This window comes from Gouania willdenowi, chromosome 10, assembly GCF_900634775.1.
Source record: "Gouania willdenowi chromosome 10, fGouWil2.1, whole genome shotgun sequence".
Classification (NCBI taxonomy): Eukaryota; Metazoa; Chordata; class Actinopteri; order Blenniiformes; family Gobiesocidae; genus Gouania; species Gouania willdenowi.
In genome coordinates this window covers 36,311,191-36,329,542 of record NC_041053.1, presented here as the reverse complement: position 1 = coordinate 36,329,542, position 18,352 = coordinate 36,311,191, and the positions used below count along the sequence as shown (strand labels likewise).

Here is an 18,352-nt window from a genome sequence, read left to right as displayed (position 1 = left end):
TTTGAAAATGGCCTGAAAATTAATTCAAGATTAGCCTCAAAGATGAGAAGTCATCACTGATAACTTAAGAAAAATAAATCAATTAATCCTTTTTTTTTACAGTTACTTAAGTTTTCTTGCAAAATAACTTTTTTGTTTTGCAATTTATCGACTTACAATAAATTGCAATGGTTTGTCCAAAATTTCAAAGGGGAAGAGGAATTACCTCATGTTCTTATACAAACCAGGGGGGGGGGCACATTAGCAAAGCTACATCAGGGTAGGTGGGATACTATAACAACATTGAACACATTGTTATACTATTCCACCCACCTTAATGAGGATCCTTTCGGCGTGGCGATCCCGTAGCCTTTGGAGTCCAGGTTGCCTCCCACCTTCATGGTGTCACAGGGCTTTCTCTGCTCGATGTACTCATTCATGGTGGACTCCAGCAGGTATGCGTATTTCCCCTTGGACTTGCGGACCCTGAGGACCCCCTCGGCTGTGGTTTTTACAAACACAGAGGGTTCTGCGCTTCGCATATAAGTCCACATTTTATCAAAAAGGGCAATTTTTGAGCGCTGGAAAGAAAACACATTGAAACAACTTAGCGTTAAAGCTTGATCTCAAAACAGGTACAGAAAAGAAAATGACCCCTACCCGAAAAAACTCTTTGGTTGAGCCGGAGTCCAAGGTGCCATAGGCTATTTCGGTCTGCTTGGCCAGGTCTTCTGCACTTTCAATGGGTGAAACCATTCTCTCCACAGTGAGAAAAGCTGCTAGGTTAGCCGTGTAGGACGATATGATGATTAAAGTGAAGAACCACCACACGCCACCGACAATGCGTCCAGACAGAGACCTGGTGAGTGAAAGCAAAAGTTGATCAAAGTTTTCAATAGAGGATGAAATGAATAACCAATTACTGAATAGAAAGTCATGTTTGTTTTAATATTGCTATCCTTTAATTTCATGTTATGTTTATTTGGCAGAAACACTGTGCAACCACGTGATTGCACCAGTGTTGGCAACCAGCTATTTTAAGTAGATAAATGAGTAGAATGAAAAAAGATTAAGATTTTAAACCAGGGCTTTCTCCTTTATTGGTCATATACTGTATCTTATTACAGATATGAAATTTGTCCTCTGCATTTAACGGGGAGCAGTTAGGGGTTAAGGGACTTGCTCAACATCCCACATTAATGGCCCGGGTGAGTTTGGAATAGTCAAGCCTCCGATTACAAGCCCAGCCTAGGCCACCACTTCCCTTAAAGTGCTATTCTATCACTACCAAATGACTTTGGATTTTGATTGATGAGTTTCGGCTGAGTTAGCACCCCATGTAGACCTGGCAATGTGGTAAAAACTAACTGTTTTAACAATAACGGGTCTCCAATCTGTCAATAACATAAATCCCAAATTTCATGTGGAGGACTTTGCTTTTAAAGATGGTGTGGTTTGGTCAAAAATTGGGAAAAGTGCCAAATTTGGCCCGTTAAATTCAAAATTGCAGACTTCCTGTTGAATTTAGGTTATAGGTCCAAATGACATTTTTGCTAGTCACGGTCCGCTGTATGTAGCTACTGAATGTCATCCAGTTAGTTCAAACCACTGATCAATAAAGGTCTATTCTATTCTATTTATTCTAATTTACATCTGCAGTCCCTGGGTACGTAAACAAGAAAAATAACATATAAAACAGGACATTATAAAGAACACTTAAAAAACAGGACATTTTATAAAAACAATTGTAAAACAAAAGAATAGAACAAAATGATAAACTATTATTTTTGTCTGCTTATGTTGTCAAAAGTTAACAGTGCATAAAGTGCAATCTTTTTGGGTCTTTTGGTTTATTCTTGGGAAAAAAATGCTTACATTGCTTTGCTATCAATAGTGCCCTGCAATCATTGTTAAGTCAAGCTTTTTTCTGAGATGCAATATTCAAGCTAGAGCTCAATATCTTGGCTTGGATGCTGCGCGTTAAATGAGCGGTCAGGTGATGCGTTCCGATTAGCGTGAGAAAGATGCAGAAGTGGATGCTGAGGAGGTGAATGGAAGGCAGGCCTCTGATAAATGATGTTAAAAAGGTACTCATTCCTGACTTATTTTGTGTGTGCAGCACTTGACATTTAAGTTTTTGGTTTAACACACACGCAGAGCGGGTTTCAAGACAAAAAGTGAACAGAAGCACATCTGCAGACACCACTCAGCTGATTTGAATGAGACATGATGGACTTGTCAGGTCACATGCAGATACATCTGTATGTAATGCAATGACTAACAATACTGACTGAAGCGTTTGCTCTCATGAGGTATTAAGTCTAATAGAAAAGTTTAAGCAGCCTTACAATGAGGCTACATTTAGACATCAGCTATTAAGACATTAAGTTCATTTTCTCCTCCTAATTTAGTTTATTATAAAAAAAATGTTTAAACCATGATAAAGCTGTCATTAAGTCAGTGATACTCAACATGTGGCTCTTTATGTCTGAATTTTGTTTATTATTCCCCCAGAAAACGTTAAAAAGGGAAACCTTTTAAAGTTTTTACCTTTTTCTTTGGCCATTTTGCAACGTCCTTTGTCCCATTTTGACACTTTTTTTGTTTTTTAAAATTCTTAGCTTCCTTTCGCCAATAAATATTCTTTTTTCCAATTTTTGTCCATTTTTGCAAGTTATTTTTCCAATTTTATCCAATGTTTGTCAATTCTTTAACCATTTTTTTCCACTTTTCATCCGAATAAGCTCCCTTTTGCCCAATAAATACCACTTGTTTCATTATGTTCCACATTTTTGGCCTTTTTCAGTATTGCTTGCCACATTTTGCCCATTTAAGCTACCATTTATGCAATTTCATACCACCTGTTTCCTCTTTTATTATACATGTTTTATTGATGTCTGTTTTCCAAACTCACCTTGGTGAAATGTCACATCCCTGTCTCATGAAGGCTCCGAGTGAAAACCACAGACTGTTGAATATGCCAAACTCATTAGTCGACTCATTGGTCTGGATCTGCCCGTCCTCGTATTCCTCGGTGTGCCACTCGTAGGGGCTGAAACGGCTGACGAGGAAGAGCACCACGCTAACGCCGATGTAGGCGAACACGATGCACATCCAGATCTCATAGGCCAACGGGTCCAGGAAGGAGAAGACTCCAGGTTTGGATTTCTGAGGCTTCTTGATCATAATGGAGATCCCCAGAGACATAAACGGTTTGGAGAAGTCTATCACCTCCTCTCGTACCAATGTGATGGTCAGAGGAGCCACTGCGATGTCCGCTTTCTATCCATGTAGTAAGAAAAAAAACAAATGCGATAGTGGTAAATTATATTTCCTAAACTTCAAATATTCTTACTTTATTACACAATATCCTTAAAATAGGATGATCATATTTTGGTTTCCAAAAAAGAGGAAACTTGGGCCGACCTCGACATACTTAAAAAGTACTTGATGTTTTCTTATATATACCTTGTAAAGGCAAATTAAACTGTAGTAGATAAATAAGTTGTTATTGTCCATAAGGTTTAATAATTACTTTCTCTCTTTATAACAAATATTTAACAAAACAATCAGTGGTGACTCAAGACATTTACCTTTATTATGCAATATAACAATCTGTCCTTGAAAAATCTCATAAACATTATTAAAATCTCTCAATCATACAATAACATAACCAATAAATAAACGTCAAGGTTTTCAGAAGATTAAATAATCATTAAATATATGCATCAATAAATAACTGAGACATTAACTTCCTATACGGTAAGTTTCTCTGAACTTCCACGGAGGTTTTATCATCAGGAGGGTTTTCCCGCTGACATTTTTAAAAATTAATTCCACCAATATTTGGTATCTTTCGGTCTTCCTCTACTCTCTGCTGCGTCCAGTGTTGGGGTCAATTACAATTACGTCTTTAATTATCCATGTTCATTTACAACTAAATTAAGATTACAGTGACTGGCATTTTTCCCAATTACAAATAAAATTGCAACTATTATTTTCCCCCGAAAGTCAATCACAATTATGTTCCCAGTTGCAAAATTTCAATTACATTTAATCACAATTATTGAGCCTGAAATAAATAACCCCATAAAACGTATCCTTCCTCTGTCAGCATCTCTTATGATAACAGGTCTTAAATCAGCTTTAGAATACACACAAAAAAATGATCTGTCATGTAATTGTTTTTTTTTTTTATCTCTTGGTTACCATGACAGCATAGCCTTTGATTAATTTTAGTTTTTAAATGGTAAAATAATCCTCAAGAAAAGTGACAGGTAAACGTGACAAAACATATTCTAATGATGATTAACTATGTATGTGTACGCCTTAGAACTGGAACATGGTTCTCAAATTATTATTGACAATTTTGATAGAATTTATATGCCATTTTCTGAAGTCAATTACAGCAGTTTTTTCCAATTACAATTATAATTGAACACAATCCTGGCTGCATGTGTGACGATTCATTCAAAACAAAGCTACTCTACGTACATCTTCAACAGCTTTTAGAAACTGCTGGAATTTCTCCGATAGAGCAAATATTAGTGTAATTATGGTCTTTTAAATTAACTTGTTCTCTGAGATGCATTTAGGGTCCTTTTGAAATTAGGAATTTTTTACATTTTCTTTAAAATCCAGCCGGACAAGACATGAAAAGAGGTCACGTACGAGTAAATCTGGATGCATGTTCATCCTATCTAAGATGGTAACCACCCCCAACACTCACCCCATAGACCAACTCTCCAACCATTCCGTTCCAGATTTTCGTCTCTGCGTCTCTCGCTCCATATTTTCCATCACCCACTATTTTCAGCTGATATTTGAAGCCACAGTGCTTTGCAATTTCTGCAGCCAAATCCACGCAGTAGCCCTCGTAGCGCTCGTTATCGACAAAAAGGTCAGCGTTTTTTTTCAGCATTACATATGGAGCTTCCTAAAGGACAGAAAAAGACAGAGAAAATTTAGTTTGGCTCGCAATTTTTTGTAAAAGCAAGAGTGAGACATGAATTATTCAAACTTCTGATGTGTTACAGATACTTAAAATGGAGTATGCACAAAGCTACTCTGAGAATGTTTTGCTTGATTTTCAAACTAGGCAGCAGACACAATATTAGTGTCATGAACCGTCTGTGCCATTCGTTAATAGACTTGAAATTACACGTGCTGGTATTTACCAAGATGGTCGTGACAATAACAGTTTTGTTTTCCATTCCTGTGGAGTCATTAGCGAAGACATCTGATTTAGTCACCGCCATTTTGTCATTTTCATTCCAATATCCAATCTGTTAGGAAACATAAAAGAAGCAGTTTATTTTTTTCACATTCAGTGTTGTTGTGCACATTAATGTTAAACTTTCAAACATTGTGTGAACATGACCACTGGGAAACATACTTTTACTGGACCGTTGCTTTTTAATTCCATAATGTTCACAGAGTAATTGACTCTTTTGCCGTACTGATCGAACTGGATGTTTCCTGTGAGGCCTTCGACCTTAACCTACACATAACAATAGATGAGGAGATAAATCAGACAAATCACCTTTAGACAATCCAAACGTGTCTTTACGTGGAACATTTCTGAAGCACAGAATGTCATGTAGAGAAGTCTTCAGCCACAAAAAGATACTTTAAAGATGGGCAACTTCTATCACAGCAGGGACCACAAAAATGTGGTTGTGTTTGATCAGAGGGCCACATTATCAACATTCATGTCAACATTTTGAATATTCACAGATCTGAACATTAATACAGGAAAGAACAATTAATTTTTTTTTTTTTAATTGTTTTCTGCAGCATTTGTGTAATTATGATATTATTTTGTATATTGTTGTTGTCATTTTGTATATTTTTGTGCCTTTTTTAAGTCATTTTGTGTGTTATTGTTGTCATTTTGGGTAATTTTCTGTAAATAAGCATTTTGTGTATTTCTGTCAATGTTTTGTGTTTTTTTCTGTAATATTTTTTCTTGAAAGTTTTGTCATCCTTTTTTGTATTGTTCTTTAATTGTGTATGTGTTGTGGAGTCATTTTTGTGTATTTATGTTTTAATTTTCTATATTTTTCCTGTTATTTTTGTGTCTTTTTCAGTAATTTTGTGTATTATTGTTGTCTTTTTTGGTATTTTTCTGTAAATATATATGTTTGTCATTTTGCGTATTTCTGTTGATGTTATGTGTATTTTTGTGTATTTTTTTACTGTAAATTTGTTGTCCTTTTTCATTTTTTTATTTTTTTTTTATGGCTTTTGGAGTCATTTTTGTGGGTTTTTTTGGTAATATCGTTCTATTTTTTTTGCATGTTTTTGTCATCATTTTTGCATGATTTGGGAGTCATTTTGTATATTTATATTGTTTGTGCAATATTCTGTTAATTTTGTGCCTTTTTGAATCAATTTGTGTGTTATTGTTGTCTTTTGGGGTATTTTTCTGTAATTATGCACGTTTGTCTTTTTGTGTATTTTCTATTATTTTTGTGTGATTTTGGAGTCATTTTGTGTATTTTTGTTGTTGTTTTTGTTGAAAACAAAGGGCCACATGCTGGCCCCCTTTGCCGCTAGTTGTCCATGCCTGCTTTAAGCCATGTTCAATCATATTTTTGGGAGTTTATGACTACAGACATAGACTCACGAGTAAACTATTGTGACCACAGGCCTAAAAAACGATCAAAAAACTCCAAGTCTACTTGTTTTTAAAGCAAGCTATATGTTTATTAAGCATTTACTGTACATACTTGTATTCTCACAGACAAAAACCTAAGTGTATTTGTGCTCATCTGTGATCATAACTGGCTTTCCCTTTAAAAATAATATGTCAATTATGATGATTATGAATCAAACTTTATTTAAAGACATCTTTTCTTAATCAGTTTGCAGAAGTATTTTTCTTTCTTTTTTATTGTTAAAGAATATCATTTATGAGTCACCAATTGCATGACAATGTGATTTACCTGTTAACTTCTTTTTTTTTTGCCTTTTGTCAAATGTTTGTCATGGACTATGGGTTTTCAGTCACCATGGAAACAAGGATTCACTAATAAAACCAACCTGTTTGAGAGCTCGTTCAATCTCCACCCCCTGAGCCCAGGGCACGGCGGGGTTGGCCAAACAGTCCCCAGTGTTTGCCCTCCTGGTGAAGTCGATGCGCTGTTTGTGGAGGTAGCGAAAAGCCTCCGTCATCACCTGCACGGCGTCATAAGTCAGCGCCGATGTGTACTGTAGACAGAGAAAGAGGCGTGGCTTGAGGATTGTAAATAGTTTCATGTATTGCAAATGAATAGGTATGTTGGATAATGAAAATATGAGTCGGAATTCAAAGTGTTTTTACTTTTGTCTTCATGTAAATGACTGCAATCCACAGCATTTTTGCTAATGCAAGCATTCAGTTCTGTGTTTACATTTATAAAATACTTTTTTATAATAGTTCTTGATGTGGCCAATATTACATGTTATGGCTAATATCGGTGTATATATGTATGTTTTGAATATTTTTCTGTAATTTATTATGTATGTTTTGTTGTCCTTTCTTGTATTTTTCTTTAATTACGCATGTTTTTTGGAGTCATTTTAGTGGGGTTTTCTGTTGATATTTTTCTGTTTTTTTTTCCTTTTTTTGTCGTAATTTTGTGTGATTTGAGAGTCATTTTGTGTATTTTTGATGTTGTTGGGTTTTTGAGGTTAATATTACATTTTATGACTAATATTGGTGTATATATGTATGTTTTATGTATTTTTCTGTAATTTTTTTCTGCATATTTTTGTTGTCCTTTTTCATATTTTTCTTTATGTTTTTTGGAGTCATTTTTGTGTTTTTTTGTTGTTGATAATTTTCGGGGTTTTTTGTGGGTTTTTGTAGGATTTTGTGTATTTTTGCTGTTGTTCTGCTTATTTTTCAGTAATTTTGTTTTCTATTTATTTCGGGGGGCCGGACAAAAGAACATCGTGACCTCTATAGCATTTTATGTTTAATATCGGTGCATAATATCGCTCATCTCTAATTTGAAATCTTACTGAGCAGAAGGAAGCTGATTATTTTTTCTCTTTTCAATCATCTGCCTCCAAACCACAGATCACACAGTTCTTTTGTCATCAAAATTCCATGCAATGATTTGCAAAGAGGGTTCAACTTTCATCTGAAACCTTTAATTCACCCTTGGAATAAAAGAGGTTGACCAACGTCAGTCTGCAAATAAATAAAGGCTTGCATGCATGGACACAGACAACAGCCACCCCTCATTATATTTTCCTGCACTGACATCTTCTCTTAATTAGAGTGTATTCAAAGAGCATATTACTGATTATCTCTCACGATGGAGATCTTGTTTGTGTTGCCGTGCTACGGGCTGCAATTAGCTTTAATGCTGCACATGTCGAAAAATGGTTTTCGTCTGAATTGTTGAAGCAGTTTGGCTGCAAAACCACAAAAAAGGTACGCATTGGTAGAAGGTAATGTGTAGGCAAAAGGCCTTCACTTGCTGAATAGGAGTTTTAAAATAGCAGACATGCTCACATTTTGCTTTTGTTGTGGCAGAATTAAATATCCTTCTAACCTTTGCAACAAATGTGAAATATTTTAGCATGTAATTAACATTTTGTGGTTACATTTTAGCCTAATAAATAAAGACATGTTTTCAAACCTGGTTCTAATATGATTTTATGAGGTTTATTAAGATTTTTGATCTGACTTTAGCTCAAAATCAGTCCGTTTTTATGATTTTCTTAGTCCAAATGTTTACGGTTTAATAATATTTGCGTAAAAGCCATTTTGCATTATTAGTGTTAACAGCTAGGTTTATTTATTTAATTTTTTTGCAGATCTTTTTTTCGCCATCTCTAATTGGTTTTTAGGAAAAGTTTGTGCATTTGAGAGGAGGGCATGAGATCAAAAAAATGCAGCTTTAGATATCAAACACATCAGACGGAATTTGTCTTTTCAAGACGTTTGGTAAACGTGTTCGTGCAGGTTTTGTGCACGTGTTGTGCACAGTCGCTCACCCGGATGGTGCTGTCGGCACCAGGATACTCTTTGTTCTCCAAAGCCTCCCAATGCTGGTCAAACTTAGACACCAAAGGATCATCAAAGTCAACAATCTGGAATCCTGAAACGTTAGCTCCACCGTACTGAATTTTGGACAGATCTCCATCAATGAAACCCTGGATGGGAAGAAAAGGGTCAAAAAATATTGATTATGGAATCAAAACACAACATTAATATGAACATTGTACAAATATCATTGTTGTTGGAACCTACCAGGTTTGCTATGATGTAATGGTAGCCTTTTACATGTCGGCCTATTGTGATGATCTGTAGAGTAAGGAAAGATATATTTATTAAAGACACTTTACAGTGCAATAAAAGAATAGCATTACAAAGCTGGAGTCCCAAAGCTTTAGAAAAAGCTTTAGAACCTTTTCAATTCCTTTTTTTCTCATTTGTTCCTGAATGTCTTTGGATCTTGACATGATGTCTGGAGCTTTTGAGGATCTTTTGGTCTCCTCTCCACTCATCCCCTTTCCCTTTCCTGCCCCTGCCTCCATCCCCCCTCCGCCTCCTTCCACCCTCTGCCCTCAGTTCTCTACCCTCCTTCACCCCTCTGCCCCCTCTGCCCTCCATCCCCCCCCCTTCATCCTGCCACAGTCTGCCCCTACAGGACCTGGCATCACCCCCCTCCACCTCCACCCCCCACGTGCTCCACTAATTCACGCACCCTAAACTCTGCACAGCCGTCATTGTATTTGTTATGCTATTTGTACTATTTGCACACTACCTCACTTTTTAACTTCGTAATTTAATCTGCACTCTGTTTATATTATTAATACTGTAATTTATTTATATTCTACCTCATAGTAATTTATCCACATTCTACCTCATAGTGGAACACTCACAAGTGCCTTGTCTGTCGATTGTCTGTTGTTCGTTATTTGCTGTCCGAATGTCTTTAGTTAAGTTATTTGTTGTATAGTATTGCTAGTTGTTTTTTTGTGTGTTTGTTGTGTGTTTTTGTGTTTTAAGTGCTCTTTTTATGCACTGCAGGTTTGCACTGGGGGTTGGGGGGGATTGCAATTTCATCTGTGCGTATGTTTAACATGGTGCATATTTGACAATAAAGAACCTTGAACTTGAACTTGAACTTTGTCAAGTAGGTTCTATTTTAGTGATTTCTAGAATGAGAACAGGTGTGCAGAAATTGAACTCATGTGTGAGCGACCACAGTTATGTTTTAACAGGAGCTGGGGGACAAACACTTTTTCACACAGGGCCATGCATTTTTTATTTTTTTTTAACATCATTAATAAAACCCTTCATTTAGAAAACTCCATTTTGTGTTTACGTGTGTTATCTTTGACTAATGTTTAAATTTGTTTGATGATCTGAAACATTTAAGGGTGGAAAACATGCAAAAAAGTGAGAAATCAGCAAAGGGGCAAACACTTCTTCACACCACTGTATATATATGTATTTATTTTTTTATTTGTTTGCATTATTTGAAAAAAGGCCATGATGATTTATGTTGGACATATAAGCATTTTTGCTTCTGCCTATTTCAGTCCTGTTATATATATTTTTAATTGTAATTTATGTTTGAATTTTTTATTTATTTTTTGTTAGACTGAAACAAACAAACTGAAAAACTGAAACTGATGAATGTAATTAATTATCAATTGCACGATTACAATTATATTTGACCCTGGGAAAAAAAAAAAAAGAAAAAAAAAGATGCATCAAATGTGACCCAGTTTATTACACACAGACAATGCAACCATATTAATTTAACCTAATTGAAATATTTAGTTTAATACTAAATGTTTTTTTTTTTTTTTTTTATCTCTTTGACGTGCAGTCACAGACTGGATTAAATGCTGTTCTGTGCTGCGTTATAGACCAGGTTGGGTTTTTGACACAGATATATTAAAGGTTAAAAAGCCCATATACTTATTGTCATAGATAGCGAACGACAGACATCCAATTCCTCCTCTGCTTCTCTTATCGGCAGAGCAACAAGGCAAAGAGAAGAAAATAACATAAAAACATCAGCTTTGGGCCAATTTCATTTATCTCCCATCAATGACAAACACCTGAATCTAATCCTGCAATTTGTTGAGGTGGTTACGAGACACACATTAGAATGATATGTTCTTATAACCCCTCAGGTAATGCTTTTGGCAAGAAGTAGATGTACTATTCTGAAGGGGTTTGGTATTTTTTTTAAATAATAGAAAGAAAGAAAAAGACATTGATGAGATCGCAGACACAGCTCTAAGCTGATTAGCCTTTCTAATGGTTAACATGTAATTCTAAACCAGTGTTTTTCAATCTTGGGGTCGTGAGCCCATGTGTGGTCGCCTGAAAAAAAATAAAAAAAAATATATATATATATATATATTTTGCTCATTTTATTACCAGTCGTTCAGACATGTGCAACATGAGGCTCGGGGTCCACATGTGGCCCACGTGCTGATTTTGTGTGGCCCCCAAAGTACTGAACAAAATCATTAAATGAAACACATTCAAAAATATGAAACACACACACAAAAAAAAAAAAAAAAAACAGAGAAATTTACAAAATGACAACAAAAATACACTAAATTACAGAAAAATACACAAAAGGACAACAACTAAATCTAAAATGCGATCAGAAACACACAAAATAATTTCAAATAAAATACAGTCTAAGAATACATGAGCTTCTCGTGATCAAAAAATTATTCTAGAAAAAAATACGTCTTTGGGGGTCGCCAGGAATTTGCGATATCAAAATGGGGTCACGATCCAAAAAGGGTTAGGAACCACTGATCTAAACTCTGTACATACAGTAGATTTGTTTCACCATTGATTGGAGATGTTTTTCCAGCATTAATGAAGGAGACGGATCATCAATCAATGATTCATTCTGTGATTCTACCAGTCAACATACAATTTTTTTTTTTTTTCTTTTTTTAACTTTTAAAGAGAACACTCATGGTACCAGAAGCTTTTGAAATGTTATAATACCCAAGATTGGAAGCACCAGGAGGAACTGAATGATGGTTGGTATTTTGCTTTGTATTCTTGTATATCTTAGTTACTGATCATTTGTTAGTTAGTTTTTTTTCTTATTCTGTTTAGTAGTTATTGAGTATTTCTAGAAGTCCAAACAAACAGAAGCAAGATGATGAAATTAAGAAATGGGGGTGGAATTAAATAAGTCTTTCTTCTTCCCACTCCCTTTGAGCAGACATATTGTTACAATCATAAGTGTACAACATGGATCTTATGTATTATTTTGAACGTCGCTGATTATTTTTCTCTGTTGGGTTTCCTTGTACACAAAGAGTTTTTTTTGTTTTGTTTTTTTTTTGTTCCTCTTGTTTTCTTGTACCTTTTCAAGATACACTAAAACTGAAAGTTTGACCTGATGGTGGCGCTACATGAAAAGTCATATCATCACCACAACCAACAGAATTCATGCTCTAGTGATTATTAATGTTGTCAGTAAATTTGAGAACATTTGGATGAAAACTATTCAAGATAAATTCATTCTAATTTAAAAGTTTGTCCTGATGGTGGCGCTAGAGAACGGGTCAAGGTTTCATTATAAAGTTGTTATTTATGTCTTAAACAAATAAACAAAGTGTCCGACACAAAAACTTGGTCAACGATATTCTGACAATCATTATCTGGAGGCAAATATCCCTGAGGTCAGATTGACCCACAGGTAAAATGTGTTAGTAATATTTGAGGATAATAAGAGAGTTAAGAAATAACCTGTCATCAATCTCTATGTTTTGATCAATAATCAAAGCATGGACACAGATTGAACATCAGTGTGTTTACCTGCTCCATGATGTCCCTGACTTTGTCCTGCTCACAGTCCAGAATCACCCTCCTCTCCTTCTTCGTCTCCAGATCTTGGAAAAGCGAGCGGTACGACTCGTCCTTCCTCTCGTCCTTAAGGTTTCCCACATTTATGGCAGTCACCTGCCATTTCTTCTCCGCAGCCATATCCAGAACAACCTGCAGTGTGGTGAGGCCTGGGGATGGAAATGAACGATTATTCACACTCCAGTTAGAATAAACTGGTATTAAATGATGTGTTCCTCTCCTGTGTTGAAGCGTGACAGGAGAAGATAACCACACAGTCCATATGTTAAAGCCAATTGTGTTTAATAAAGACGTAATATCATGATAGGCTTTTGTTGCGTTTTTTATATGCTCGGAAACAGTCATTCTCATACGTTTTTGGCCCAAGAACCCCTTTCTCTCATTTCTGAATTCTGTGGAAAACAACTATAATGATACACATTTTAAAGAATCTCACTTTGTAAATAAGCTATAGTGTGTGTGTGTGTGTGTGTGTGTGTGTGTGTGTGTGTGTGTGTGTGTGTGTGTGTGTGTGTGTGTGTGTGTGTGTGTGTGTGCGTGTGTTTGGTGTTGTCCCTTTGTGTAGTTTGTTGTTGTTTGTTCTTTTTTATTCAGTATATTTTTCTGCCATTTTGTGTGTTTTTGTTGTAGTTTTTGTGTGTTGTTGGTATTATTTAAATCATTCTCTCTGTGTGTGTGTTTTTTTTTTATGTCGTTTGGTTATTTCTTATGTCGTTTTGTATGTTTCTCTGTTGTTTTTGTGTATTTTGGAGTGATCTTGTGTGTTTTTCTGTCTTTTATCGTGTCTTTGTTGCCATTTTGTGTGTTTTTGTTGTAGTTTTTGTGTGTTGTTGGTATTATTTAAATCATTCTCTCTCAGTGTGTGTGTGTTTATTTTTTTATGTCGTTTTGTATGTTTCTCTGTTGTTTTCGTGTATTTTGGAGTGATCTTGTGTGTTTTTCTGTCTTTTATCGCGTCTTTGTTGCCATTTTGTGTGTTGTTAGTAACAGTAAGTATTTTTCTCAGTGTGTGAGTGTGTGTGTTTGTTTGGTGTCATTTTGTGTATTTGGTTTTTTGTTATTTTTATTATTCAGTATATGATTCTCTTATTTTATGTGTTTTTGTTGTCGTTTTGTCAGTTGCTGTTAATATTCAGTGTGATTGTCATTTTAAACTAAATATAAACATCATAAAACCCATTATTTTTTTAATGTTTTCTTTTGCTAATTTTCCCTCTTTCTCTCAAGTACCCCCTATAGTTCCATCGTGTACCCCCATTTGAGAAACATTGCTCTAAAAATGATAATTAGAAAAATGAATATAAACTTCAAAGGAAGCTAGAGAGGAAATATTCTGAGAAAGAAAATGGAAATGCTTCAAGAATACTTTTTTGAAGACACACCAAACCCTGTTTTTTATGGTTTTTTTTTACTGCAGACTGGCTGCATTTGCCATCTGTTTGTTCAGATCTTGGTTTCACAGCCACTGAGTGCATTACGCAAAGAGCTCATCAGGATGAGTCACAGGTGTTTTGGCAGAAACGAACCTCAGCAACATGTGGGAGGCGAGTGGGTGAAACGGCTCACTTTGCATCCACACACACAAAGTTTAATGATGTATTTCAGATGTTTTGGATGCAGACAAATTCAGCTCAAATTATTTTCAATATTTTTTTCATGTTTAACTTAAAAAATTACTGAATGTTCATCACTAAACCTCTATTTTTTTCTAGATATAAGTTAAAGTGGTTAAAATAAAATTTTCACCAAATATTCCCAGGTTGCTTTAAGCCTTATTCTAATTGACGTTGTAAGCATCTGTACCAAACATAGAGTCAATCGCTGCACATTTAGGGGAGGCACACTTTTTCACAATGTTGAAGTTTTTTTCTATTTTAAAGAATCGTGTTTGAACCATAGACTGTAAAAAGAATGCACGTTGGAGTGAAGCTTTTATTTTTAGAGCTTCCCCTGTTGACTGACTGCAGTATAGGTCATAAACCCCACCTCCTCAATGATAACAGATGGGATGTGGGTCAAAACTGTAAAGTTAAAATACTTATATATATATATATATATATACACACAAATTGCCAACATCTCCTCAATCTAGTTCCACCACTGAATCTCTACTGATATCGATCGTTTGGTGAGCAGAGGACAGTTAGAAAGTGGTTTGATGAAACGGTCGAGTGCTTCATTTTTATTGATCGAGGTTTAATCAATTTCATGCGAGACTTCTACCATTTTTTTTTTTTTACAGCTGTTCCTTTGGAAGATTTCAGGCGTGCCGTTTCATCTGGATGAGCTACACTTCTCTGTCACAGGGAGCCCAATGAGTTGTATGTAAATTTGATTTGAATTATGCATATGACAAGGGATAAATGCATTCCAAAGCAATTCACAGGGAAAACAATGTTTACTGCAACATATTCAGATATATTTAACACACATTACATTCAAATCACAAGTACTTTTTTTTCATGTTTGATCAATATTTGTGCTATCTTTTCACATTTTCTGCAAAAAAAAGTAGATTTTCAGATGTTGCATCTAAAAAAATCTGCATTTTCGGTTTGTGAAATGTCTTCTATTTGCAGGTTCATATTAATTTGTGTAATCCAGGTGAAAACTTGGGATATTAAAATAAAACTATAATATGGTTGTAGTTATTTTTGTTTTAATTGTATTCAAGAAATTAATTTTTGGGAAATGCAATTGGAGTGATATTGAATGCTCCAGCTTTGCAGGGTCATATGAAAGTGTGGCACAGGACAAACCAGAAATGTGACCATGCCTAATCATAATATACCTATGCAGACATGCATATTTTGTTCAGTATTACATACATAGGTTTTTTTTTCTCTCTCTCGGTGCAATATTAATAAGCATAAACACATATATTAATACTAACCATGTGCAATAGGACTATGTGCAATAATAGTAGCACTTTTACAACTAACCAGGCCACGATGGTGTGCAATGATTTTAGCAAGGGTGCAAATTTCTTGTTTTTGACAAAATATTAGCGTGTTTGCACTTTAGCACGAAAGCACTTTATTGTCTGCCTTTTGCACTTTATTTCTGGTCTGTCCTCAGATAAATGTTGTTATATTTGAGTCTTTGTATTTTATTGTACTGTCCATAATATCTGATTTTGGAGTTGTCTGTTTTTTTAACCTGCTGGGGACGACAGATGGAAACTAGGCCAAAATCTTGCATATGTACATATTTGGCCATTAATGCGCATTGTACCTTGTCACAAATAATGAAATAAAATGAAATAAAATGAAATAAAATGAAATAAAATAAAATAAAATAAAATAAAATAAAATAAAATAAAATAAAATGAAATAAAATAAAATGAAATGTAATAAAATGTAATAAGATGAAATAAGATGAAATAAAATGAAATAAAATGAAATAAAATGAAATAAAATGAAATAAAATGAAATAAAATAAAATGAAATGAAATGAAATGAAATGAAATGAAATAAAATGAAATAAAATGAAATAAAATGAAATAAAATGAAATGAAATGAAATGAAATGAAATGAAATGAAATAAAAACAAAAACAATGTGAATCTAAATAAATAAAATTAAATTAAAGGTGAGTTAGTTTGTTAATAAATTGTTTAGGCTGCGTTTGTAAAATATGATGTGTACCCAAAGGACAAAAAAAAAAAAAAAAAATCACAATTAACAGCCCATTGGATCCGTCAATAAAACAGTGTGTTAGGGTGTGGTTGTCATGAATTTGCATTAAACTATGTGTCGGCACCAAATTTAGTCGTCAACATTATCAAATATGTTACAAATCATTTTTGCATCATTGTATATGTTATACACCGTGTGGTTTGCACGAATCGCGAGAAAGTCTATACATTTAACATATTTTTTTAATTTTGTCCCCGCTGACAAGAATCTCAAACTCTCACAGCTTTATATTTGTAATTAATTAGCAAGTTTGATTAATATCGTCAATATCTGAGGTTGATTTTGACATGTTTTGTGAGTGTTACAGCCTATCTGAAGTAGTCTCATTGCAGGAATTTAATTTGCTGCCATTACTTATGACTTGTATTGTGGCAACATGAATAATTTTTGGTCATTTAACAAGCCCTTAATACTGACTTTCTAAATAACAATGGTTCCATGGCCACTGTGACATATTCAAATTTTTGAGAAGTGGTCTCGCTCAGGCAAGATGCAACTGATTACGACGGGTGAATTTCATTTCCACTCATTGTTCATTTATATGCAAGTCCCATCGTCAAAATACCCATTTCACATAAAAGCACAAGCTTTAAAAGGACTAAAGAATAAAAGCAGTTATTAAAAGAAAGCAACCATGAATGTCAAGACTAGCAATTATAGCCTTATACCACTGAGTGAAGACGTTACATTTAGAGACATATTAAGATTTATCAGCATGTACAATATGTGGAAGAAACTTCATTAAATAATATATTAAATAATTAATAAACATTGTAAATATGAAAATCGAGGGTAGAAAAACAAAGAAACACATCCACATGTGTTTTTATGAGCTCATTGATTGGCTTCAGGCACTTTTTATTGACATTTTTAGTCCGACATCTCCATTCTGCTGAACTTGCACAGTTTAGAAGAATGGTCACCAAACTGGGGGGCGCAAAAATTCAATATATAACATAATAGCACTCAAAGAACTTTATCATTACTGTTTTAAAATATTATTGCAAATTTTATGTTATTTTTTTTCAAGTTTTGAAATAGAATAGTCATTTCTTTACCTTTTTCAGCTAAGGTAAAACATTGTTTAACCCATCTTAATTTAATGATGGGGCTCTGAATATGTTTAATTTTTCAAAGGTGGGCGCAACAGAAAAAGATGAGGAACCATTAAGGTTTAGGTAATACAATGTAAGGTAATTAATCCCCTTTTTTGTTACATGTTTTCAGAGCAATATTTAAACCATTGTCAATATAAACCACTGTACTGTAATTACAGATAAGTGTGAGTCATTCAGCAACAGCTCATAAATTATAAACAGAAAAGAAAAAACCTTTTGTCCATAGCTCCTCTGTTTATAACGGCTACAGTAAACCTCTTCTAAATGGAAATCGTAATGCATAAGTAAAGCCTCAGGACAAAACAAAACAAAAAGCAGTTGTTGAAAACTAATAAATCAGCATTTTGTGTTCTATTTGCAGGTTCACATTAATTTGTGTAATCCAGGTGAGCATTTGGTAAATCAAAAATAAAACTATAATATGATTGTGGTTAATTTATTGTAATTACCTGTATATTGAAGAAATACATTTTGGGACACGTAATTGGAGTTTATTAAATATAAATTGTATTGATAGCAAAGTCAATCTAAAATAAAAATAAAAAGGTGAGTTAATTTATTATTAAATGGTTTAGCCTATGCTGTTTTTGTAGAATCTTTTTTTTTTTTTTTTATTGTTTGTAAAATCTGATCCAATCGCACTTTAATCACTTTCACCTTAAAAACTTCTGATCAGATTAATTTATTGTGTAAATCGTA

The 18,352-nt window shown here is 34.3% G+C and overlaps 1 protein-coding gene across 11 annotated transcripts in view; it reads right to left on the bottom strand.

Moving 5' to 3' along the window:
• Positions 1 to 18,352, bottom strand: part of gria2b (glutamate receptor, ionotropic, AMPA 2b) — a 57,132-nt gene that overhangs the window by 8,375 nt on the left and 30,405 nt on the right. For all 11 annotated transcript variants that reach the window (XR_003675004.1, XR_003675006.1, XR_003675005.1 and 8 more), the window contains exons 4-13: positions 12,791 to 12,987; positions 9,227 to 9,280; positions 8,971 to 9,129; positions 7,024 to 7,191; positions 5,375 to 5,479; positions 5,157 to 5,264; positions 4,709 to 4,915; positions 2,894 to 3,261; positions 640 to 838; positions 313 to 560 (exon numbers count right to left, since the gene is read on the bottom strand). Coding sequence is in view for 8 of the 11 variants with exons in the window: in XM_028460551.1 (XP_028316352.1) it covers positions 313 to 560; positions 640 to 838; positions 2,894 to 3,261; positions 4,709 to 4,915; positions 5,157 to 5,264; positions 5,375 to 5,479; positions 7,024 to 7,191; positions 8,971 to 9,129; positions 9,227 to 9,280; positions 12,791 to 12,987 (1,813 nt within the window). In the remaining 3 variants the exon portion in view is untranslated. The remainder of the gene's footprint in view (positions 1 to 312; positions 561 to 639; positions 839 to 2,893; positions 3,262 to 4,708; positions 4,916 to 5,156; positions 5,265 to 5,374; positions 5,480 to 7,023; positions 7,192 to 8,970; positions 9,130 to 9,226; positions 9,281 to 12,790; positions 12,988 to 18,352) is intronic.